Source organism: Mirounga angustirostris, unplaced genomic scaffold, assembly GCF_029215605.1.
Source record: "Mirounga angustirostris isolate CCGP_5_RB_7025 unplaced genomic scaffold, mMirAng1.0.hap1 SCAF_3, whole genome shotgun sequence".
NCBI lineage: Eukaryota > Metazoa > Chordata > Mammalia > Carnivora > Phocidae > Mirounga > Mirounga angustirostris.
In genome coordinates this window covers 177,435,896-177,460,420 of record NW_026991711.1, presented here as the reverse complement: position 1 = coordinate 177,460,420, position 24,525 = coordinate 177,435,896, and the positions used below count along the sequence as shown (strand labels likewise).

The 24,525-nt window shown below is 58.5% G+C and overlaps 1 protein-coding gene across 10 annotated transcripts in view; it reads right to left on the bottom strand.

The window, feature by feature from the left end:
* SPEG (striated muscle enriched protein kinase) overlaps window positions 1-24,525 on the bottom strand; it is a 55,473-nt gene that overhangs the window by 29,070 nt on the left and 1,878 nt on the right. For 4 of the 10 annotated variants that reach the window (XM_045867936.3, XM_045867930.3, XM_045867934.3 and 1 more), the window contains exons 2-8: window positions 16,692-16,781; window positions 16,449-16,608; window positions 12,189-13,492; window positions 10,236-10,379; window positions 9,739-9,921; window positions 639-814; window positions 310-398 (exon numbers count right to left, since the gene is read on the bottom strand). In XM_045867936.3, the coding sequence (XP_045723892.1) occupies window positions 310-398; window positions 639-814; window positions 9,739-9,921; window positions 10,236-10,379; window positions 12,189-13,492; window positions 16,449-16,608; window positions 16,692-16,781 (2,146 nt within the window). Of the gene's footprint in view, window positions 1-309; window positions 399-638; window positions 815-1,734; window positions 1,852-9,738; window positions 9,922-10,235; window positions 10,380-12,188; window positions 13,493-16,271; window positions 16,609-16,691; window positions 16,782-17,358; window positions 17,394-18,310; window positions 18,354-19,400; window positions 19,499-24,525 lie in introns of those variants that run through there. The other 6 variants (XM_064587111.1, XM_064587110.1, XM_064587112.1 and 3 more) reach the window with 6 other exon arrangements.

The window sequence follows — 24,525 nt, the reverse complement described above, 5'->3', positions numbered from 1 at the left end:
CCTGCTGTCACCTGACGGGGGTGGGCGAGGGCAGCCTTCTCTAAGAGATGACTCCTGCCCATTCATCACCAGCTGAACAGACAGGAGACCTTGTGTTACCCAAACCGCTCCCCCGAGAAGGAGAAGCCCCGAATGAGCCTGAACAAAGGAGCAGGGGCATGTTCAGGAAGCGGCACCACTGGACCTGGGATAAGACCCCTGGGCAGATCCCAGGGAGGTCCACAAAGGGTCCACTCCCCTCTCCCCAGAGCCAGGCCTCACAGGGCCAAGCCTGGAGCAGGGCAAGCTGACAGGGGTGCTGCTACTCACCAGGAAACCACTGGTTTGGGCTCCCCCTGCACACGGATGCTCATGGTGACATCTTGGCCTTCTCTTACTGACTGGTCCATAAGTGAGACCTGAAGAGGACCCCAAAGTGTCAGGGGAGACAATCAGGGCCCAGCTGTGGCTCCTGGGGGCCAGAGGATTCTGGGACAGAGGCCTCTTCCACACCGGGCTGCCTGAGGCTGGCTCCAGATGAGAAGGGTTAACAGGGCCAAGCTCTAGGTCTTGCGCGAACCTGGTGTGGCCCAAGAACAAGGGCACACAGGAAGGAACGGGGGTGCCCGGGGGCTGCATGCTGGCCTCAGGGGTCTGACCTTGAAAGTGGGGGGTGCCTTGGAGCCCATGTCGGAGGAGTGGCGGTTCTGGCTGGGACTGAGCTTCATGGTGGGCGTGCGGGGCCAGGTCTCTCCAGGCTCCGGAAACTCCTCTGGGGGGCTCAGGTATTCCTCGTCAGAGGTGATGGGGCTGCTGAAAGGTGACGTGGACCCGCCTGGAAAAGAGAGAGGACAGACTGGCACCAAGAGAGACGCCAGAGGAGGAAGGGGGGGACAGAGAGAATGAGAGAGCTGGATAGATCAGCTCCAGATCAAGGACCTGGTAAGGTCTGGAATGATCCACACAGCCCAGGAAGCAGGCCAGCCCTGCCCTGACTTTACTTCATGGGGCTCCTACTTGCTTGCTGTGTGACCTTGCTCAGATGTCTCCTGTCCCCAAGCCCCTGACTCCTGCTCTGCCCCAGACCCTCCTGGCACTGTTGAACTTCCTGATACTGTTGAACTTCCCAAGTAGGGGAGCCATAGCAAATAGCCTGGGACAAGGGATTCAGGCCACAGAGAGGCCTGAATGTGAGACCTGAAATTCCACTGGAGCAGGGAACCCACATTCCTGGTGCGGACCTGCAGGCTCCTAATGCGGATGGTCCCCAGAGTGGTACAGCCCGGACACCCGTTCCTTGGGTGAGCTGGGCCTGGTGCAGAGGAACACACACCTCAGACAAGCCCCATCTGGGCAGTGCCAGGGCCAGAGAGGCGGCACTGTCCAGCCTGCCCTTCCCCCCTCCCTTCTCAGCTTCCTGCCCCAGATACCCCAGAGGCACCTGTGGGGCCCAGCCCTAGAACATGGACCCCCAAATTCTCAGGGGAGGGAAAAGCGGTTTGAGTCATCCACAGAGAAGGGCGACTCAGACTGGGGATGGGGAGGGGGCACCAGTGTTCGCTTTCGGGGAGGGGTGTCCCCAGGGCCCTGATGCCCTCCCCTGCAACTGGCCAGGGGCCCAGCCTCACTGAGCTGGCTCCTATCCGACTACCAAATACAGACATGAATCCGCCACAGCCCCCTGGCCCCTCCTCCTGGTTCCCCCACCCCAAGCCCCTGTGGCCCGGCCCCCCACAGGGCTGCACCCCAACTCACCCGAGACTCTGCACACAGACCCCAGACTGCGCCTGTCCTGAAGGCTCTGCCCTGGCACCAGGCCCTCCTGCTGCCTGCCCACTGCCCACCCCACCCAGCTCCCCAGGGAGCAGAAGCCCAGCCTGCCCAGCCCCACTCACTGCGCTGACCCTGCTGAGGCTCTCCACCGAGGGCCTGGGGGAGGGGAAGCAGCCTGAGGAGGGGAAGGAGGAGGTGGGGGCCGGCCAGGCAGGGACAGGCTGGGTGGCAGGCAGGCAGCTGGCTGGGAAGGTGGTGCCTGCTGAGACCACAAGCAGCCAGGGCCCTGGAGCGGAGGGGGAGGAGCGGGGAGGGGCAGAGCAAGCGCGCGGCCTCGCTGTATTTAGCCACCCTGCTCATTCCCAAGCAGCAGGATCTGCCTTTTCTCTCTTTACAGTTTCTGGACCCTGACAAGAGCAAAGCCCCCTCACTGGCGCCTCAACTCAAAGTGCCGGGGCCTCAGTCCCCGGGGGAAGACGGGGGTGGCCGTATACCACAGCACCCAAGATGCCTGCCCTGAGCTGTTCACTCCGACATACCCACCGCATGAGGCACTGATGGCAGATGGTCCTTAGGATGCCCCCTGTTCTGACCAAACCACCAAGATCCCCACGTGGGAATGTGCTGACAAGCCTCCAATACTGGAGCCAGGCCATACCCTCTTTTCTCTGGTGCTGAGAATCAGAGAACTGTCAGGACCTTCAGCCTCCTTCCCAGAAATACGCCCCCTCAACCTGAGGGGGCCCCAAATCCCACCTCTGCCTCCCCCCTATTGCCATGGCAGGTTTGGCCCAGCACCACCCAGGGGCACTGGGCCTGCACCCACCTCTCCTCCTACCGGGGCACCTGTTGGCGTGGCCCCTCACCCTGTCAGCCTCATCAGGGCCAAGGGTCATGAGGCAGGGGCTGCTTCTAGTAACGCCCCACAACTAGCAGCCATCTGCACCTGGGCTGGGGAAGGGGCTTGGAGATCAGCAGCAGAACAGGGGAGCTGTTGAAGAGAGGTCACATGGCCTTCTCTCCCCGCCCCCCTTTTTAAAAAAATCTATTTGAGAGACACAGTGCGCATGTGCACGCGTGACAGGGAGGGGCAGATGGGAGAGGGAGAGAGAGAGAATCCCAAGCAGATTCCCCACCAAGCACGGAGCCCGACGTGGGGCTCGACACTATGACCCCAAGAGCATGACTCGAGCTGAAATCAAGAGCTGAATGCCCGACTGAACTACCCAGGCGTCCCCCGTCTCTCTCCTCTTATCACCCCCCCCCCCGCAACCCAAGGCCACATTCCCAAGCTATGACCTGTGTTTCCCAGCACTGCCAGTGAAGGAGGAGGGGGGACTGGCTGAGGAGGGGGGGCCACCATTCAGGTTGGCTGTCTTAAGGGGGAGGTGGGGAGGCAAGCCCAAATGGCATTTGGTGAACATCTGTCCGGGGCTTGGCCACCAACTGATGCTGAGACCACAGGCATGGCCCCTGGAGGCGGGAGCCCCCTCCCTGCCCTGGAGCCTGGTGACCTCCAGGGTCACCTGAGGTTGGATGGCGCTGCAGGCACTCACACCCCCAGGGAGGGAGAGCAGAGATTAAAGCAGATTGGCAAGGTTTGCAGGGAGCCTCAGAGACCCCTGGTGGTGGTTGGGGGAACTGCATGCTGGGGGCAATCATGAGAATCAGGGTCCTCAGGCGGGCTCAGAGATGGAGGATCTCTATCTCCAGCTCCCAAAACCGCTGGGGTTCCATACCAGGCTCTGGTGCTACCCCACTTTTTACTAGCCCCGCCACCAAAACCATCTTTGTAGCCAGTCCCTGTATCTCAGCCCTGCTCCACCCACAAGCCGGGCTCTCACTGTGGGAAACATCCTTACACCAGCCAGGAAGTGGGGAGGAGCAGGTGTCCCCCAAACCTAACATGTACATATGCCCACCATGTGAATGCTGCCCCTCTACACCCCACCACCCCCAGAACATGCTGACTCTGTGCACGTGTGTGGCCTTTCAACACTGCTTCCAGGTCGACCTCACTTGATGAAAATACAGGTGTGAGGGAGCCCTCAAGGTGTGTGTGTTTGTGGGGGGCTCTCCCTCCCCAGACCAGCACATTCAGCTCAATACTGGTCCCAACATCCCTTGAGACATTTAAGGGTAAACAGAGTCACAGCCACCTACATGAAAGGCCTTCTACACCAGGGCTTCCCCACATCAGGACCACCTGGGAGCCTATTTAAACCATAAATTCCTGGGCTTTACTTACTCTGACCTGAAAAATTAGATTTCCTAAAACGGAGGTCAGGAAACTACATTTTTAGAAGCCACTCCAGTGGGGCACCTGGGTGGCTCTGTCGGTTAAACATCTGCCTTTGGCTCAGGTCATGATCCCGGGGTCCTGGGATCGAGCCCCGCATCGGGCTCCCTGCTCAGTGGGAAGCCTGCTTCTCCCTCTCCCTCTACACCTTTGCTCCTGCTCTCTCTCTCTCTCAAATAAATCTTTAAAAAAAAAAAAAAAAAAACCACCACTCTTGGGCAGATCTTCACTAGTACCCCTTGTAGATGCGTGTCTGGCCCAGCCTCTCCATGACACCCAGGTTGTTCCAGGGGCTGGGAAAGTCACACAGATCTCTACCCCCCCCCCCACACACACACCACTACCTCACACACAATCCTGCAGTCCATATAGCCCCGGACCATCCAGGAAGGCCTCCAGGTATGGCTACAGGGGCTAAGAAGTGGCCAAAGCACGGTCATGATTTCGGGAGCCTTCTGGCTGGTAGGGATGACAACCCCAATGCATACACAGCTCGAACAGTGAGCAGGAATAATAAAGAGGCAAGAGAAGGGCAGATGAGGGCCACAGAGTGCAGAGAGCAGATTCCTTTGGGCTCAGGGAAGACAGGGTAACTGAGGGAAAGAGTGGTATAGGAATTAAGAGTTCGGTTGAAGCAGGAAAAAAAAGGGAAAAAGTCTTTCCAGAGGAGGAAGCTGCAGGAGCAAATATTCAGAGACAGCAAGAACATGCAGACCATTGTAGCTCAACATGCTGGCCACCGAACTGGGTAAAGCTGAGAGTTAGAGTGGGTGCCTCCCACTGCCTCAGAGGCCTCCAGACGCCCTCGGGTCGTCCCCAGGTCCGGACAGTGGAGGTCAGCTTCAGGAGTGGGGCCTTCACTCTAAAGGCGAAGGGAAGCTCCTCGAGGCTTCGGAGGGAGGGAAGGGGTGACACGCGGGCATTAACCAGCTCGCATGCGGGGCCCAGCCATTCCCAACCCGCACTCCACAGGCGCTGTCTCCAGAGGCGATTCCTCTAAACGTCTGCTGCGGTCACACCACCGTGGAAGACAGCGAGGCCGAGGGAAAAGGGAGACGCAGGCCGGCCTGCAGCTGGGAACCCACGGGTGCTGCCGTGGGCACTGCCCCCTCCAGAGAAGAAGAGGTTTCTGTTTTGGTTTCAAATGGATAAGGAAGCAGAGAGAACTTGCCAGCTGGCCTGAGCTAGCCATAGAGACAGTTAATTCCCCACGCACGATTACGTGGGGTTGCTCCGCGTTAGATAAAGCGCTGGCACCCACAGGAGATTAGGTGCCTGTTCTTTCGACAGGCTGAGCGTGATGACCCCCACTCTGAGGGAGCAGCCTTGGGAGACACCCCACGGGGCCAACCTGCTTCTGGAAGACAGGAGTTGGGAGGAAGGGCTGAGTCTGGTCAAGGGACCACGCTGTTTTTTTCAGATGCTGTCCAAACCCCCTTCAAGGATAGGCAATGGGGCCATGTGGCATTCCAAGATCCCCCCCATCCATCAGCAGCTCCTGCCTTCACAGGGGAGAAGCTGTAATTCCACAGCAGCCATGGCCAGGAGAAAGGGCAGGGGCAGACGCTGGTGCCTTTCCTTTTATTCTCTGGCCCCCCATAACCAAACTCTGTTAAGTGTCAGTCATATGGTGGGACCAGAATGAGTTTGAAAAGCCATATCCTCTGGCCCAAAGGTCCTCAGCTACATCCTCATTCCCACAGAGCCTCATAAATCTTACCAAGTAAGTTGCCCAAGGGGTATACGGACCCTCACCTCACAGAGGAGAAAACTGTGGCCAGCTAAGGAAATGTGAAGAGGCCAAGGTCTCAGCTGAAAAATGCTAGAACCTTGGGTTCAAATATACAAGATCTGTGCTTGAGGGAGGACTGAAGGCAGCAGGATGGAGCCCCGATATCCCCCTTCCTCCTGACCAGCACCCAAAGGGCCTCCTGTCAGGGCCCAAGGTGGAGGTGAGCCGAATGTGCTCCCACCAGGCATGCAGGGAGACAAAGCAGGATCACAGCCACAGTGGAGATGGGGAGTCCAGAGAGGAAGGACCCACCCACAGAGGGCATCGGCAGTCTCTGCCTCCCTCCCCCTCTACCCCCCCACCCCCGGCCACCCAGCGTGAGCTCATGAGCACAATTCTTCCTTAACCCTGAAACTCTTCCAAGTAGCAGGGAAGGGGATAGTAAGGAGTGGAGGTTTGGGAGACCCAGGGACAGGGCTTCACATCATGATCGGCCCCCCAACTGGCCCTCTGCTCCTAGAGCTGAGCACCCCAACAGGGTAGGCACTAGCCACCTGAGACTACTTACATGAGTATTCATTAAAATGGAAATTAAAAAAAAAATCCAGTTCCTTGGTCACACTAGCCACATTTCAGGAGCTCAACAGCCACACGTAGCTAATGGCTACCATACTGGACTGGGCACATATGGAACATTTCCCTCATGGCAGAAAGTTCTACTGATCAGCATTTCTCTAGAGCAGTTTGCTGAAGCTTTCCAAGTCTCAGCTCCCTCATGCGTAATGTGGGCATAATAACAGAACCTACCACCCAGGGCAAGAGTAAATATGGTAACCCAATCAACACAGGGCCTGGTATGTAGGAAGTACTCACTAGATGCTAACTACTCATGTTCTTTTCATCTGTCATCCACCTAAGCTTATTTGCTTCACAAGTGAGTATTTCCAGCACCCGAAATCACCTGTTGCTTACAACATCCCTAGGCAGATTATAAGTGCTCAATAAAGGTTGCTGGCCTTAGGCTAGTTCCATGTCACCTCATTCTCCATGTTTCTGTCTTCCTATCTGTAAAATGGAAATATTACCACCTATCATGTCCTTCTCCAAGGGATAGATATGGGGTGATGTAGCTCAAATAAGAGGAGAGGTGTGAAAGGACACTCTCCAGAGAGATGTAGAACTTGGCAGCCAGGCTGTATCAGTAAATGCTTGTGTGACAGATGTGGGCAGCTAAGAATGCTCAGCTTCAGGTAAGCATACCTCTCACACTCCCCAACCACCCGCCCCAGTACACACACACCCTTTGGGAGAACGACTGTGGCCTCAGCGGAAGTACTCAGTGGGCTGGCTGGAGCAGGCTGGAAGGGGCCTGGGGCTGGGGGGTGATGAGAACCAGACCCTGCCCTTAAACCACAGCGCCTGAGTAATGGTGTAATGGGTATGGTTCCCAACCAGGAACTGAGATCTGTGGGCTCTCCAAAGCAGGCCCTTTGGGGGTGGGCACCTCAAGAGGGCACTGTGCAGCCAGCCCTGGTTCTCAGGGCTCTAGGGTGGGGGATTAAGGAACAAGAAAGGGGGGATACCTGGGTGGCTCAGTCGTTAAGCGTCTGCCTTCGGCTCAGGTCATGATCCCAGGGTCCTGGGATCAAGCCCCGCATCGGGCTCCCTGCTCGGCAAGAAGCCTACTTCTCCCTCTCCCACTCCCCCCTGCTTGTGTTCCCTCTCTTCGCTGTGTCTCTCTCTCTCTGTCAAATAAATAAATAAATAAAATCTTTAAAAAAAAAAAAAGGAACAAGAAAGGGAGGTGGTTCCAGGAGGCCTCTTCCTATCAGACACTCTCTCCCCCAGCTAGCTGCCCCCGCTTCCTGCCTGCAGCCACACTGCCTGACACCCCTTCTTAGCCCCCCACAACTCTGCACACAGTCCAAGCCCGAGACCCCCGCCCTTGCCAAATGTCTGTGCCACCCCCTGGTTCCGCCCACTCCACTGCTCTCCAGGTCCACTGGCCCTTGTCCAGCCACTCCGGACCAAACAGTGCCTTGTAGGGGAAGAAAGTCTGCTTCCGCCAAGAGAGTCCTGGGGCCGAGTCAGCATGACTTATGGGGGCTGTTCTCTGGGGGCAAAGCCCAGTGCCACTGACTAATGCGATGAAGCCTTTCTGGCTCCCCAGGGTGGGCTGGGGGGGGGAGGCACAGACATGCCATGATGGGCTGAGGGCCCAGAGGCTGGGAAATATGGAGGAGCTGGGGCCGCAGGCCTGGCAAGGGCAGGGGAGAAGTCCCTAAGACAGTCTGAAGAATGGGCAGAAAAGGAAAAGGCAGCTTTCTGGAGCCTCATGGAAACCTGGGCACAACAGCACCCCTTAATAACACTAACAGCTAACATTTGTCTACAGCTTGACATAAAGCCCATTCACACGTTTGCTTTTATTCGTGAGGATGGTAGAATAAATTATACAAATGAAGAAACTGAAAAGCAGGGAGGTTTGGTACTACAAACAGAGCTCCCAGTCAAGTGCGCACAACTGCCTTGCCCCAAGCCTCCTTCCCAACCTTAAAAGGCTCCCAAATGGCCACAAGCCAGTATCGGGGCACCCCCCCCCCAAGCCTCCTTGCCAATTCTCAGCCCAAGCCAGGTATTGACCAGAGTCCTGGAGCCAGCCCCAGGCCCCCTGAGGAGAGCTGGGAGCTGAGTCACAAGCCAGATCCCAGAGGTGATGGAAGGACGGAAGCATGTCTGGAGGGACGGCATGATTCAGCGTGGTGGGAGGGGCGAGGAAAAGGAGAAAGACTAAAACACAGGCTCCTGGGAGGGGTATGTAAGCTACGGAAGATGAAGGCCTGCTGTTCTGCAAAGCTAGATGGGTACAAACAAAAGGATCAAAGGCAGGACTGGGGCTCAGGGGAGATACCACCAAAATCACCCTTATCGTGAAGGTACAGAAGTCCTGGGCCCACAGCAAGACAGGCTCTGTAACCTCCTATCCTGTCCAGTGAGAGAAAGGGACGGAACAGCGTGGGCTGCTCCCGGTCCAGGCACACCCAGCCCCTTCTGCTGCCTCTCTACATCCCAGTGTCCTTCAGGGCCCCCGTGCCTCTCAATCCAGCACCCCATAACACTGACCCACTGCTTGATGCTCCTCTGCCCTGCACTGTCCTCCAACTTAGGTTCTCTGACCGATCTTGATGACCCAGAGCTAATATCCTTGCGGGCTGAGTCTGTGTCTTTTCCTTCTAGAACCCCCCTACCCAGCCTCACCTCCCGCACCCCCACTGCCCAGGATCAGCACACCGTCAGGCCCAGCAACCTGAATGGGCAGAACTAGCCATGCACACTAACACCAATCCAGCCCTACCCTGCACCCGAAAGAAACTGGGCTTACACCCAAAGGAAGTAGTCCAACACCAAGTGAGGGCTCTCGTAAAAATAGAAAGCAAGGCAGCCTCAATCACAGCCATCTCCAGAGAGGTGCTCTCAGCTACCTTCTCTTTAGGGCTTTGGGTTCAACAGAAGGACCAAGGGAGTGGGGAAGGGTTGTGGAACTTAAAAACATCCTTTTTACTGGGTGGGGGGAGTGGTACCCTTCTAGAGGAAATGACCTCAGAAGGCTCCTGATGGCTTTTAAGCCCTTTGAGTTGGGAGATTCTTTTTCTCGGAAACTCAAGGAGAATTTGCTTTCCCCACAGGACCATTTTCAGGGAAATGCCAAGGGAGGATGGCATTTAGAGGATGCGTGAAGACAAATTTCAGTGACTTCATGAATTGGCCAGCCTGGGGTGTGCCTTTGGGAATCTGGCCCCCGCTCCAAGGCTGGGCCACTTGGAATGCTTCCAGCAGAGCAGCCGACACGTGAGAACGGACGGTGCACGCGGGCCGAGAGCCTGAGCTCTAGGCTCGGGAGTGGGATGGGTCACTGCTCATCCCACCCGGGACCCGGGGCCCACAGGCTCCCTACCAGGTTTCACGGCCAGCGCGGCGGCACAGCTGGCCTGACCCAGCTCGTTGGTGGCGGTGGCTGTGTAACTCCCGGCATCAGCCGCCCGGGCCTCCCTCAGCAGCAGGGTATGCCGCTCGCCCTCAGCCCGGATGAGAAGGCGGCCATCACTGCGCAGAGCAGACCCATCCTTCTGCCAGGACACTGTGGGAAGGAGCGGTGTGACTGGTTGCCATGGCTCACAGCGGTCCACTGGGGCAAATCTCCCCTCACCCCACACAGAGCCCAAACCACCCTGCTCCCCACCCTAGGGAATCCTGAGGACTCCCCTGCCCCTGCCCCAGCCTGCCCCATTCACAGAAGCCCAGGTCTGCCCTCCCCTCTCCCGGGGGGTTCTGAGAAATCTCCCGTAACACCCACAGAGGGGTCGGGCCAGCCCCATGGAGCAGATGTCCCTCCTCCCCTACCTCCCCCTCTCTGTGTCTCAACCATAGCCTGGGCCCAGCCCTGGAGCTCACCTTGGGGTGGGGGATTGGCAGTGATGATACACTTGAGCAGCACATCTGCCCCTGGGGCCGCCACCACATTCTGCAGGGGGATCTCGAACACAGGGGCCTCGAGGGGCTCTTCTCCAGCGGACACATACGAGTCATCCGAAGACTCTGCCGGAGACATGGGTGACAGGGTAAGGGGACACGGTCCCTGTGGGGATGACTCAGGGGGAGAGTGGATAATGGCATCCTCGGATCTTAGAAAGCCAAACCCAGGGAGGAGGGCTTCTAGAAGGTGGGGGGGTTGGGGGATCAAGGGGTCTCTCTCCTGAATGTCCTGAGACAGGGAAAAAAAGACGGGGTGGGGGGGCGTTCTCAAACAGGACAGGGCAGCCAGGACTCTACATTAGTTTGGCTTCTCAACTTCAGCCACAGTCACTGTGGTTTCTGGAGGAAGGCCCGGACTGTGTTGTGCGTGTCTATACACATCAGTCACCGCGGAGGGTAGATCAGGCCCTGTTTCATGCAAGCGCTCTTAGCGGTAGCACAGATATGACCTGCTTCCAAACAGACAGTACAAGCGAACAGCAACCCAAGCCCTAAGCAATAATACCGCCGTCACAGGGCAACATGGGGTAAACTGTCAAATTAGTGATGCCCCCGGATTCAAAAGAGGGAGCAGCGGGTGGGCCCCGGTAGCCATCTGAGAGCCTCATGAATCAGCTTTGATCCCGTCCATCCACCGAACGTAGCACTGCACCTACCGCACGCTAAGCTCTGTATGAGTACCAGGGAGATGGCAAGACATAAGAAGTGCTTACAGGAAGCCTGTGCATACAAAGATATCCTGAAGCTCCACAGTAGTGGATCCCTCTGGGTACTTTCGAACTCTGACCTTCTACAAGCTAGACAAGGTACAGTCTGGTAGGTAGCCAAAGGAGCAGTGAGAATCCCAATTACGCTGTTTTCTAGCTCCATAACCTTGGACAAATTAGATAACCTCTCTGTGCCTCTGTTTTGTTATCTGTAAGATGAAGCTGATAAATAACACCCAACCTCTTGCAGAGCTGGCATACAAATTTAAATAAAATAATGCCCCTAAGCACCCAGGACACACAGTGCCTGTATGGAGCTAAAAGGATGATGGGCAGGTACCTAATTATCTTTAAAAACTTTAAGATGGTAATCCTTAAGTGAAAAATAAAGTAATTCTGATGATGAAAAATCCAAGGTGGTAAGCGCAATGAAAGAGACCCTGACCAGGTGTCCTGGGTGCAGTGAGCAGAGGCATCTGGCCTGGGAAGCAGCAAGGGGTGGGAGCAAGCCGAGGATGGCTTCCTCTGCCTCCATCCAGGAGTGGACCCCAGGCTGGTGTTCAGGGTGAGCAGAACTAGGAGCACGGGCATTCTGGATGGTGGCCACCATCCACAGGAGGACTAGGAGATGACACTCAGGCTGGCATGTGCCCACAGTCAGCTCAGCCATACAAGGACTCAAGGATGGGAGAGAGGCTAGCTTGAAAGACTGGGTCCAATCTTCGTGGCTACGGATGGGCCAGGGGATAGTCCCGGGATGGAAGCTGAGCTGGACCAAAGCTCGCCTCTACCCGGGACCTGACATTATTTACTGAGATGGGTTTCCGTCCCTTCCCACACAGAGCGGTGGAGTTTGGAGGGGCTCCTTAGGTTTCCACCACTGCCTTCCACCACGGTTAGATCCTTGACCCAGCAGCCCAGTGGACCCAGGGCACCTACACAGGCATCTGGGCACCTTTCTTTGCTCACGGCTCCACTCAGCCTCCACCAAAACACACTCGCTCGCTGCCTCACCAGCACAAGAACCTTCACAATCCTTCACTCAACTCGAACCTGGGTCTGTAGCTTCCCTGTGAAACCACACCCTCGCAACTGCCCCGCAGCTCTCCCCAAACACCCTCCCACCCAGCTCTCAGCAACTTCTCGGCCCTCCCCGAGGCCTTACCCAGCTCAGGCGAGGTGGGCCGGGCCCGACGACCTCTGCCCTGGCTGCGGGTACCTCGGCGGTCCCAAGCCCCCCAAGGACCGTCCTCCTCGGGCCCTCTGCGCAGCCTCTTCTCCGCCTCAGGCCCCGCCCTGTTCTTCTCCAAGGTCTGAGGCACAGCAGCGCTCTCCTGGCCTGGCATGGCCCAGGGCAGGAAGCGCACGGCCTGCGCTGGGGGCTCCCGCTTCCGACCCGGGGGTGCTCTTGTCCTGGCCTCAGGGGGATCGGTGTCAGCAGGGGGCGGCACGGGGCTCCGGCACTCCTGGATGGCTCTGCCCCGGGTCAGCGGGAACTGGTCCCGGCGCCTAACCTCCTGCTGCGGGCCTTCCCCCAGCTCCGTCCTGCCCGCCGGCCCGCGGCTCCTGGGCCTCCCCTGCTCGTCCCCGGGCTTCCCCGCGACGCTCGGAGGGGGCGGCGAGGCGGCGGCGGCGGGGCCCTCGGCCGGAGGGGTCTTGGGGGTGGAGGGCCGGGAGAAGAGCGGGGGCTCGCCAGGCTCTCGAGGGGACGGGGCGCGCTGCAGCGTGGCGCGCAGGGACTCGTGCGAGCGCACCAGCTCCTCCCGCGACGTGGAGCGACGGATGCGGCCCAGCTCCTGCGCGAAGCGCAGCTCGAGGTCGGAGGCCGCGCTGCGCTGCCGTGTGCGCTCGTCCAGCGAGGCTGCCTTCTGCTGGAAGAGGCGGCGCCGCTCGGCCACGCTGCCCTGGGCCCGCAGCTCCTCCTGCGAGGCCCCGAGGGTGCCCCAGGGCGCTCCGCCCTCGGACTTGGGCTGCTCCAGCGAGCGTGCCTTGCGCAGGGGCACCCATGGCCGCAGGGGCGCCGGCGGTGAGTCGCTGCGCTCCAGGCTGCGCCGTCGCTCCTCGAAAAACTGCAGCTTGTCCAGGATGCGGGAGCCCGCGCGCACCAGCCTGGGCGAGCGGCCCAGTGCCGACAGGTGGCCCGAGGCCTCGCTCAGTGGCGTCTGGGGCCGGGACTCCGCCGTGCCCGCCAGCAAGGGCCCCGACGACTTGGACTTCTTCCCTCGCTTCTCTTCGGCCGTGGCGTCCTCGGGCAGCACGGGCTCCTGAGTGCGCCGGTGGGGCGATGTGGGGGTGACCGGGGGCTGGGCGCTGAGTCCCGGCGGGGTCCGCTTACCCACCCGAGGGGACGGTGGGGGCAGCAGTGCGGATTTGGAGGGAGGCGGTAGGGCGGGGCGACGAGGGGCTTCACTGGCCGGCTGAGGCTGAAGATCAGGCTCCTCCCTGTGCAAGCCGCTCTGAGGGACACTGCTGCAGAACCAAGACGAAGACGGGTAGAAGATTTAGGGGTCTCCCCTCCTAGACCTTCAGCTCGTGATAGGAATTGGACGGTGGGGCATGCTGGGAAGGCTTGGGGGTGACATGGGTCAGACCCTCCCCCCCCCCCCCCCAAGGAAGGAACAGCCAGAGCAGGTGCTGGGGAGAGGTTGGCAGCCCTGGCACCAGAAAACTGGGCTGGTGGCTGGGCCCAAGTACAGACTCAGCCCCTGGGGCTCTGGCCAGCCCCCTCCCCCCAGCCCCGGAAGCTGGGAAACAGCAGAAACAGAACGGAGCGGTGAGAGAGAAAAGAATGAGCTTAGGACCCAAAGGATGAAGTGGTGAGGAAAGGCAGGAGGGTTGGGTGGGGCGGGGCCCTCTCAGGAATGCAGCCTCCCACTCATTCCTGCCCCCAGCTGGCCCCCACAGCCCTGCCCATCCTCAGCAGGAGTACCTCTAGAAGAACGGGCACTAGCCTTCTGGGAGCGATGCCCTATCTCAGGGTCCCCCTAGCACCTGAGGTGCCTCATCAGCAAACACAGCAGGTGGCAGCTGAGGTCCCTGGGGTGGGAGACTAGACGAGTCAGGTTCCCCTTCCCTTTGGTCAAGTGCCCCTACCACAGGCCTTTGACTTTGTCCTGCCCCTGGGAAAATTACCTTGAGTCCTTTGAAACCATGCTGCCACCTCTGCCCCCCCCGCCCCCCCAGCACAGAAGCTCCCCAAAGGGGTATGCTCAGGAATAACTCAGCTCAGAAATAACTACTGCGTGGGCCTGAAGAAGGGGTGTGGGAGAAGAGGAAGAGGGAAGGAGCTGGTCAGCTCAGAGTACCCCTCTCACCACAGAGCTTTGCTGCCCAAGAGCTGGGCCTCAGTATCCTCCCTCTGGACTCTTGGGGGACACATCAAGCAAGGAAAGGAATCTGAGATATTAACAGCATACCTGACACATTAAAGAGCTTAATAAAAACTCAGGAAATGGCTCACTGAATCCTTACTGGGGGCCAGGCGCATACTAAAGGCTTAAAATGCATTCACTCCTGTCATCCTCACAACAGTCCTCTGAGCTAGCAGCTGTCTCCATTTACAGATGAACAAACTGAGGCTTAAGAGGTAAAGTGCCTCACCAAGGTGACACGGCTAGGAAATGGCTGGTGCCAGGACTGAAACCCAGGCAGTTTGACTCCTGAGCCCTTATTCCCTCCAAATGTCTAGGATTCTGAGGGCATTGAAGGGACGAGAAATAGGGTACTGGCCACAGCAGAAGTTCTAGGGGTGCCTGAGTGGAAGGCTGTTTTGGACTACCTGGGGCAGCCAGCCCCCCCCCCCCCCACAGGCCCCACCTCTGACTCGGGGGTGGGGGGCGGAGAGGGGTGAGGTGCGGAATGGCAATCCACCGTGCCCTGAGGAAACAGAACTTCAGCCAGCCACCTGCGGGGAGGCAGAGTCTACCCTGGGGGAAGGACAGCAGAGTCCCCGAGGAATGGCTTCTGGGAACTGGGTTAAGGCTCCTAGAGAAATCTGAGAGAAATCGGGGACAGCAGAGGAGGCCTCTTGCCGGCAGCTCTGAGCGCTAGGCCAGCCTCTGTACCACAGACATCACTAAGGAAATGGGTTCCTCAGAAGTTGCCATAGCAACTCCAGGCTCAGGCTGAGGCCTGGCAAAGGAAGGCAGGGAAGGAAAAGGCAAGTCCAGGGCTCAGGAGCGCCTGGTTCATACCAACCACATAAAGCCAGGGAGCCTCCCCTGCCCCAGACCTCTCCCCTGCCTACCACTAGCCACCCCAACCACCTTCAAAACAGCCTCCCCCACCAGGCTCCTTCTCTCTCCTCCATGATGGTCCCCACACACACACACCCATACCCATCACAAGTTAGGTCCCTCTCAGCTCTCCCAAAGTCGCCCCGATACCTCCATCATCAGCCACTCCCCTCTTCTACTATAGCACTCCCTCCTGTATCTGCCAGCCCCCAAATCTCCAAAAAACGGCTCCGAAGCCTCACTCCAACACCTCCGCTCCGGCTCCTCGTCACCCCCTGCCAGGACAACCTTCACCACCGCCCCGCCCCACCCCTGCACAGGCATGTCCCACCAGGCCCTCACGTGCTCCGAGCCTGCACCAGTCCCAGCCCTCTGCCTCCACCCCAGCCCCCTGACTCCAGCCCTCCTGCCCGCCCCTGCCTCCCACACAGCCCACATCCTCCTGCTTTCCCAGGCCCCTGGCCCCATCTACTCCCTGACCACCTCACTCTCTTCTCTCTCCCGGCCACGCTCATGCTCCCTTGCTCTCCTGCTCTCCCGGGAGCTGCCTTGCAAAAAGGTTCCGTTCCTCCCAGAAAAAGGCCCACATGGGAACAGGAATGTGCAGAGAGAAGAAAAGGCAGCAGCTGCTGAGACAGCAGGCACGGAGGGGGCCCTGGGGGGGGGGGGGCGGGGAATCCTGGGGACAACTGCAGCCTGAATGGGCAAGGTGGGAGAGGGCCCCTGGGAAAGTGGAGATCTTGGAGGGGATGAGGAAGGGACAGAGGGGTCCACGAGACCATGGCGATGGCACAGGTGGGAGCAGGAGGCTGTGGGTGGTGACGGCACAGAAGGAGGGAGGATGCGGTGTGGGAGGACAGAGTAGGTAGCCGGGGCCAGGGTGGCAGCAGGGGCGGTGAAGTGCACAGAGGGACGGATGGTGCAGGGGAGAGAGGCTGACGGAGTGGTGAGGGGCAGTGCGGGACGGCATGGTGGGACGGAAGAGTGCGGGCCCGGGTGAGGCCATTACTTACACGTGGATGGAGAGCGCCCGTCCTCTGTACAGACTGAATGCGCTGCCATACAGGTCACTCGCCACCGAAAGGCTATCCTCTGACCCCCAGCTTGCGCCCACCAGATTAGCTCGAGACGCCCGCACCAGCGGCTCCACCCCCAGGTGCCGTGGCCCGGCCCCGGTTGCCTGTGCTTGCCTTGGGCTGCCCGGGAGGCGGCGGGAGCCACCCCTGCTGCCCGCTTCCTGCTCCAAGACCGTCTGCCCGCTGCCCCACCAGCTCACTTGCTCCTCTGACGTGCCTGTCACGGAGGTCGGGGGTGTGTCCAGGGAGGTGCCCACCAGGGTGTCGGAGCCCCCTAGAGAAAGGAGCACGGTGAAGCCCAGACACCTCCTGGGGGAGGCCCGCCTGCCTGCTCTTAGAGCAGCCCAGATAGCTCACCCGTGGGGGTGCTGAAGTCCCCGTCATCCCGAAGCTCCAGGCGCTGGGTCCCCTGCACATCGCTGATGTCATCCTCGCCCGTCTCGGAGTCTAGAGAAGAAGGGGTCTGTGTGGGCAGGGCCCTCCTCCCTCTGACTCCAACTCTTCCCTGTGTCTCCTCCCGCCTCCCCCGCAGCAGGCTCCATCTTACCCATGGCGGGGCTGCCACACCTATCTTCTCCCCTCTCTTACCCCGCTCGTCCCCACGCCCATGCTGGGCTGCTCAGGCCAGTCCCGTGGCTTCACCTCCGAGCCCCTGGTGACTCACGCCTGCCTCCTTGGCCCTTGGGGCCACCTGCCACCGCCCCTCCCAGCCCCTTGCTGGATTACCAGGGTCTCAGCCCTCCCCATCGTCGCCTGCCAGGGACAGCATATCTCCTGTGCATCCCCCAAATAACAAGATCCTAGGTTCCAAGGCTCTAAATTTTGGGTTCCGGTACCCCAGGAACAAAGGGAGTCACCTCAGAGTTGTACTGTCAGGGCACTCGACCAACCGCAGGGCCAGCCTGTCCTCCACCCCAAACCAGCCGGAACACATCAGGGTGCAGCTGAGGCAGGGTGAGGAGAGGCCAGGGTCGGGCAGGGAGGAAGGGGGAGTGGAGGGCTAGGGCAGGAGCCAGTTTCCTACCGTAACTTTGCTTTCTGCAGGAGCGGAAAACTTCGCTTCCATAGGAGCAGCAGGAGAGAGACATGGACAGACTGTTATCAGAGCTTTTGTGGGGCAGGGCATGGTGGGTAGGCAGGACAGAGGGGGCGTGAGGGTGCCCAGTGCCCAGAAATGCCCTGTGGCGATGGGCAGGGGAAGGGAGACACCTGGAATGGGCACAGCATCTCTCATCCTGACAGCCTGCAGGCTCCCACTGTGCCCAGCTGGGGGGGGGGGGTCGCACAGGCTTTGAGTGGTTATTCCAACTACCCCAGTGATTCCCTACCTTTGGCACTCTTACTGGTGCTGCCATTGGCCACGCGCACACACGCACACACACACACCTGCTTGTGCTCTGCCCACTCACAGACCCAGGCCCCCCATTAGGGGTCAAGCCCACCCTCTCTTAAAAAAGATTTGCATTGTGCTTTGACCCTTCCTTGCAAACCAATCCCCCCCACCTGACCTGTTCTGCATCATGATGTGACAGGTATGCTCTTCCTGATCCTGTTCTACTGCTGAATGGTTCTCAAAAGTGCCCAGTGATTAGACTACAAGCCAAGTTTCCTGGGCATATTTTTAACTGTCCAAGATTCTAACTGGTTCTGTGCCTCAGTTTCTCTATGAGTGCCATGACAAGCAGGAGCCATATGCTGGATGCCGAAGCATGACAGTGAGCTCATCCCCACTTGGCCCCACAGATGGAGTGCCCTGAGCCGAGGCCCATGGTGGGATGTGCTAGTGAGATTCTCCCCCCACCCCTTCACCCCACAGCTGCAGGGTACAGGGCACCTCCTTGAGTGGGTATGGATGTGTTTTGGGGGATCCCACATCTCATGGGCTGTCTTCAGGGCCTGGGCATGAGGCATGAAGCGACATGGACCAAGAGAAGGAGTGGGCATGGGCCAGAGCAGGGAGCCTGTGGTCCACGCACCATGGGTGAGTCGGCCAAAGGCCCGGCGGGAGTGGCCGGTTTTCTGAAAGAGAAAAGCCAGAATGAGTTGTTGAGAGGAAAGCTCACTCCTGCTGTCCCTTACCTCCCATCTAAACCTCTATATTAAACAGAAACTCATTCCAGAGGCTTGGGGAGGGGTAGGACGGTCACGGAAAGAGCTGCCAGCTTCCCCCAGAGGGAATGTCTCCACTCTTCCCTGCCTTTCAGCCCTCCTAGCAGGAGCTCCAGGCTACCCAGCTAGGCTCTGGGGAGGAGCAGAGGAGGAAGAAGCGAGGACAGCAAAGCTGCGGGTCAAATGCTGGGAGTCCGGGGACAGAGGCTCTCAGGAACGGGGACTTGAGCGACTCCCCAGAGATAGAAGCTAGGAGACAAGATAGGAGGCTGACTGACGTAAAAGAAGAGATGGAGGTGGGGGATGCTTGGATGACTGGAGGGACGAGGACACAGATTCCTGCTGGGGGGGGTGGGGGGGTGGGGAGGACAGACACCTGAAATAGGTGTCAAGCGGGCAGGGAGGGTGATGGGGGAGCAGAGGGCAAGGTCCCCAAGGGCCAGAGCCTCACGAATGCAGGAAGGAGGCCTGGGTACGCCGAGGACAGGGGAGGGCTTGGGGAATTCATTGAGCTCGGCGCGGATCCCTGTGCGTGGCTTCCAGGAGCTCGGGAAGATGGAAGGCTCCAGACTGGGGGGCTGGGGAAAGCCGGGGCGGGAGGCCGGAGTTGGACGGAAACGAGGGGAGACCAGGAGGCAAAGAAGCCAGTGGGCACTTCACGCGCCGAAGCTGTGGCGGGGGGCCTCCCCGGGGGGTCGCGGGGGATTGCGGACGGCTGGGCCTGGGCAGGGGGCCGGGGGGCGGTCTGCCCCTCGGCGCGGGGAGGGGCCGACGCGCTCTGCACACAGGCCGGGGAGCCCCCCGGAGCGTGCCCGGCCGCGGCCCCCCGCGGCGGGGTGGAGCGGGCGCGGCCCCGGCGCCCCCTCCCCCGGGGCCCGGCCGCGGTGACCCGCCCTCCCTTGGGGCGCCCAGCCCTTCCCGCCCCCTCCCGGCGCCGCCCGCCCCCGGAGCCCTCACCTGGAAACGCTTCTTCACCCACAGCTTCTTCATGGCGGGGGAGGGGGCCGCGCCGGCGGCCGGGCGAGGAGGGGACGGGCGGGGGCGGGGCGGAGTCGGAGGCGGGGCCGGGGGCGAGCGGGGGAGCGGGCGGGAGCCGGCGCCGGTGGCGGAAGGAGCTGTGGGGCGGCGGGAGCCCGGGCGGGGGGAAGGCGGCGGCGGCGGCGGCGGCGGCGGCGCCCAGAGCCCGCCCCTCCCCCGCCGGCCTGCACCCCACCTGACGCCCCTTCCCTGGCCTGCTCCCCTGCGACCCCCGGGGCGGCGCTCTTCTGCCTCCGGGTACCCACACCCCGCATCTGCCTCCTGGGCCCTGGGCACATGGGGAAACTGAGGCACAGAAGGGGGTGCAGCGGCCCCTACGGGAGTTGGGGCCACCGTCTCATTGGCAGCCGGACGCGGCCTCCACGCCACCCCCACTCGGCTCCCGCGGGGCCGCTCTGGAAGGTCAGCCGCATCTCGACTTGCTCACTCCACAAACATGCGCACACTACATTGTGCCAGGCAGTACCAAACTCGTCGCGCCCCGAACGCGCCGCAGGGCCACAGCGCCGGGTGGGGGCGCCTAGGTCAGACACTGGGCAAGGGCCCTGGTGGGTGGGGGCTCCGTGCTGAAAGGAACCGAGACTATGAAAACCCCCAGGCTCCTCGGGAGAGCCGGAGAGGGCCCTAGAGTTTCTTGATGGTGGGTCCTCTGTCCCTGACTCCTGACACGCACGCACACACACACACCCCCCAGCTAAGGTGCCCAGAGGTACTCCTATTAGTCACAAATACGACTCACCTTCTCACTCACAGGTGAGCATACTCACCAAACTCTCTTTGTTCTCCTCCCATTCTGCACCCTGCGCTCATTGCCACGGGGAAACTCAGTTCTCCCCTCCCTCCCCCCCAACAATCATTATAACTACGTTTTTTAAGCATTTACTAAGTGCCAGGCACTTTGCAAATGTTCCCTCATTCACAACAACCCCTTATGAACACTGAACTGGCTCCATTTAACTGACAAGTGACTGAGGCTCAGAGAAGTCCTATCACTTAGCCAGAGCCACACAGGTTCCGTGTCTCTACTGTCCTCTAGATCCAAATCCCCATCCCAGCATACACAAGTACTGCCACACACTATCAGTTTTTACTTGGCTTCTGAAGTTATGTGAGTTTATGGGCCCTTTTTTTTTTAAGTTTAAAGTCCTGTCTTGTACATTCTGGGTGCATACAGGAGGTCCTGTTTCCCAGACCCCCAAAGGCAAATGTCGCACATTCAGACACATGAATGGGGATGAGCACTGAGAGCATACACGTGTGTGTCCAGATCGGTCCTGGCCAGAGGACCCTGGACACCCACAGGCCTTTCCCTGCCCACCCCCAAATACACCCACTCACAGATGGGGGAGCTGAGTGAGGAGAGGGGGTAACTTGAGCCCCTGTTCCCCAGGAGAATCCGAGGGGCTGGCACATTCCATAGCAAAAATAACCAATGGGCAGCGGGCGTGAGTGACGGGACAGCTGGGCCGAGGACAGGCCTGTGGGATTCTGTGTTCCTGCTCTGGGTCTGCACTGCTCACCCCCACAGGGCTGGCCTGGGGCATGCTAGCAGGGTGGGCCACCCCCAGCTGGCCCTAGATTGCCCTCTTTCCCCCTCCATGGCTGGCAGCTGTGCCCCTCTGCTATTTCCTCCCCTTCCAGAGAAAACCCATCTCATCATGCCATGCCTGATCTCTCACACAGACCCTCCTCTGAGCCAGATGGACCCACTCCCCTCCTCTTTGCCTTCTCTCTTTCCTGCCTGGAAAGTCCAATTTCTCCCTCCCCCCCCCCCCCCACTTTTGCTTATCCTGCTCTGCATTTCTGACACATGGTGACATTTTTACTTACTTATTGTGTTTATTGCATGTTGTCTATCTCCCCTCACTAGGATGTGATCTCTAGGAGGACAGGAACTTGAGGGATCCCCCTCTCATGCAGTCCTTGATGAGAACTGGGCATGAATGGATGGCAACACTCTCCCTACCCATCCCCAACTCCATACTAGTTTCCTCCTGGCTTTTCATCCAGATATTCCAAGTTCCTGGTGAAAAAAATAACTGCAGAGTATCCCTCAACACAGGCTCTGGTGCATTCCCCACCTTTTCCTTGCCTGAAGAAACCCTCTCTCCCTGTCTCTAACCTCTCCTCTCCATGCCCTGAAGTCCCTAGCATGGTTCACGCCTATCTGTTGACCTTTGGCCCTTCGGATTGAACCCAGAGTCTTCCGGACTCTGGCTATGAAACGTCCAACTAACATGGCGATTACTATCAGCTTGCCCCTTCTCTCAGCTGTGCCCTCTCCTCCTTACTCCCTGCCCTTTAGGCCCCCACCCCCCCTCAGCCACACATGTCCCAAGCGTTGAGAATGGCACTTGTTCTGGTCGCTTGAATTGCACATAGCTCCTCAGCCCACACAGGTGGGAGCCTGATGTTTTGAAAGAGAGGATTGCCCGCCTATCTTAGGAGACTGGGCCAGAAGATGGTTTTGGGGATGTGGTCGGGAGAAAGATGGTTAATGATGACAAATCCTGGCCTTAGTCTTTTTGTGCTTCTCTTTCTAAGGACAGGCAACGTGGACCTGAACCCCTACAGATCTGGCTCTGTCACCTCATTAGCCATGTGACCTCAGGTAAATTACCTCTTGGAACCTTCTCCTATGTGTAACCATCACTACAGTAACCTGGGCTTAGAAGATTAAATAATGAAATGGGGTGCTATACCCATGTTAAGGATTCTACAAGGAGCCTGCATGTCTGCTGTCTTCACTATTCCTATGCTTTCTTCATTTCTGTACCCCAAATCCCACCCTCCTATGTCCCATCCTCCAGACTCTCCAGTCTGCTGCCCACCTGTCTTCTCAAGGCCCTGGCCTCCCCAAGCCAGGCTGATATCCCTCCATCCTTGAGCAAACATCTGAGGCTTCAGGAGTGCCAGGAACCTTAGCATCACCCTGTCTTGCCGAGCCAGACAGCAGTCCCGGCCAGGAAGCTGCCTCCTTCTGCAGCCAGGTCCCGGCTGGGCTTCCTCGAGAACCCTGAAGCCCTCCTGCTGTGGATCCCAACTGAAAAAGTTCCCATGAGTGAGTCTGAGCAATGCTAAGCTGCTTGCCCAGCTGCCCCTGACCAAGACCCGGAACTGGACAAGTACTGGGGGGGAGGGGCAATAAGAGGAGGATGAAACAAGGCTCACGCAGTCAGTCCCCCACCATCACCAAAGCAAAGCCCTGCCCTCCCCCAAATCGTGTGGAAGGGGCGTAGTAGTTAAGCACATAGTTCTCTGCAGCAGGACAGCCTCCTTCCATCCCCGCTCAGCCACCTTCTATCTGTACAACAAGAAATGTCGTTTAATCCTTTGTACCGGCTTCCCAAGGGTTGCTATGGGACTTAAATGATATATCAAAAGATGTGATGGTGTATCACCTGCCACAGGTAGCTATTCATAACATTTTAAATTACTACTAAGAATTGTCACCAATTAATAATAATTACAAGACTGGTCTTGGGGTAAAGATTTCACCAGTAGGAAGAAGTTCTCAAATGTGACTTGCCACAGCGCAATCCTCTTCTTGTGTTAACATGACTGTCAAAAGACCCCAGATCCAGTCCTCACCACACCCAGGGTCCTTTCCTTAGCCCACACCTCTCAAATATGCTGTTCCAGCAGAGCAGCCTGGAGACAGCCCTCCTGGCCTCTGTCTAGATATGCCCAGCCAGCATTCAGCCCTGCTGACTGTGCTACCCAGCTTATAGAGCGACTGGGGAAACACATCTTTCGGGGAAACACAGCCCTGCTGGGGGGGAGGGGCCTGGTCTCCTGTCACTCTCCCCACTTTGGGGGAACCTAGCAGGTTAGGGGGCTCCTCCCAGAAAGAAGGCCTGGGCTACTCTCCATACAATGGACAGCTCCCCTCCCTTTCTTTTTCTCTCTCCTCCCTCCAGAATTCCTTGAGTAGGGTGGAAACCAGGAGGGGTGGGTTCTTAATTCTGGGGTGGCCATAACTAGCAACATGTTTTCTGGCAGATCTTCCTCCGTCCTGGACCACAGTGTCCTCGCCTGCAAAAGGATGCGTTTGGAGCTGCGGTTCTCTGTGGTCATGTCAACTCAAAACAAACATGGCACTCCTCAGGGCTTCCTTATCCTTCCCTAAAATCTCTCTCACTGGGGCCCCTGGGTGGCTCAGTCGGCTCAGGGCTCAGTTGGTGAAGCGTTTAAGTGTCTGCCTTCAGCTCAGGTCATGATTTCCAGGGTCCTGGGATCAAGTCCCACATTGGGCTCCCTGATCAGCGAGGAGCCTGCTTGTCCCTCTGCCCCTCCCCCCACTGCTCGTACTCTCTCTCAAATAAATAAATAAAATCTTCAAAAGAATAAAATTTGGGGCGCCTGGGTGGCTCAGTCGTTAAGCGTCTGCCTTCAGCTCAGGTCATAATCCCAGGGTCCTGGGATCGAGCCCCACATCGGGCTCCCTGCTCAGCGGGAAGCCTGCTTCTCCCTCTCCCACTCCCCAGCTTGTGCTCCTGCTCTCGCTATCTCTCTCTCTGTCAAATAAATAAAATCTTTAAAAAAAAAAAAAAGAATAAAATTTGTTTTTATTTTTTTATTTTTTATTTATTTTTTTTAAAGATTTTATTTATTTATTTGAGAGAGAGAGATCATGAGGGGGGGAGGGTCAGAGGGAGAAGCAGACTCCCTGACGAGCAGGGAGCCCGATGTGGGACTCGATCCTGGGACTCCAGGATCATGACCTGAGCCGAAGGCAGTCGCTTAACCAACTGAGCCACCCAGGCGCCCTAAAATTTGTTTTTAAATAAAATAAAATCTCTCTCCCCCAGACTGTATTTTTACCAATCCATCATACCCTTTGATTTGATTTATGTTCTGTTTTCAGTTCCCTTTGCCCTGAGAGGACCAGAGCTAAGATCCGCAAGGAGTCTGATCCTTCCCCAGCTCAGAGCTCTGCCAGGATGGGTCCCTTCCCCTGACTCCAGGCTGCAATGGCCTGTACCTGGCCAAGTACAAAGCCAATCAAGAGAAGCCAGCCTTGACTCTGCCCCAGGGAGTCCAA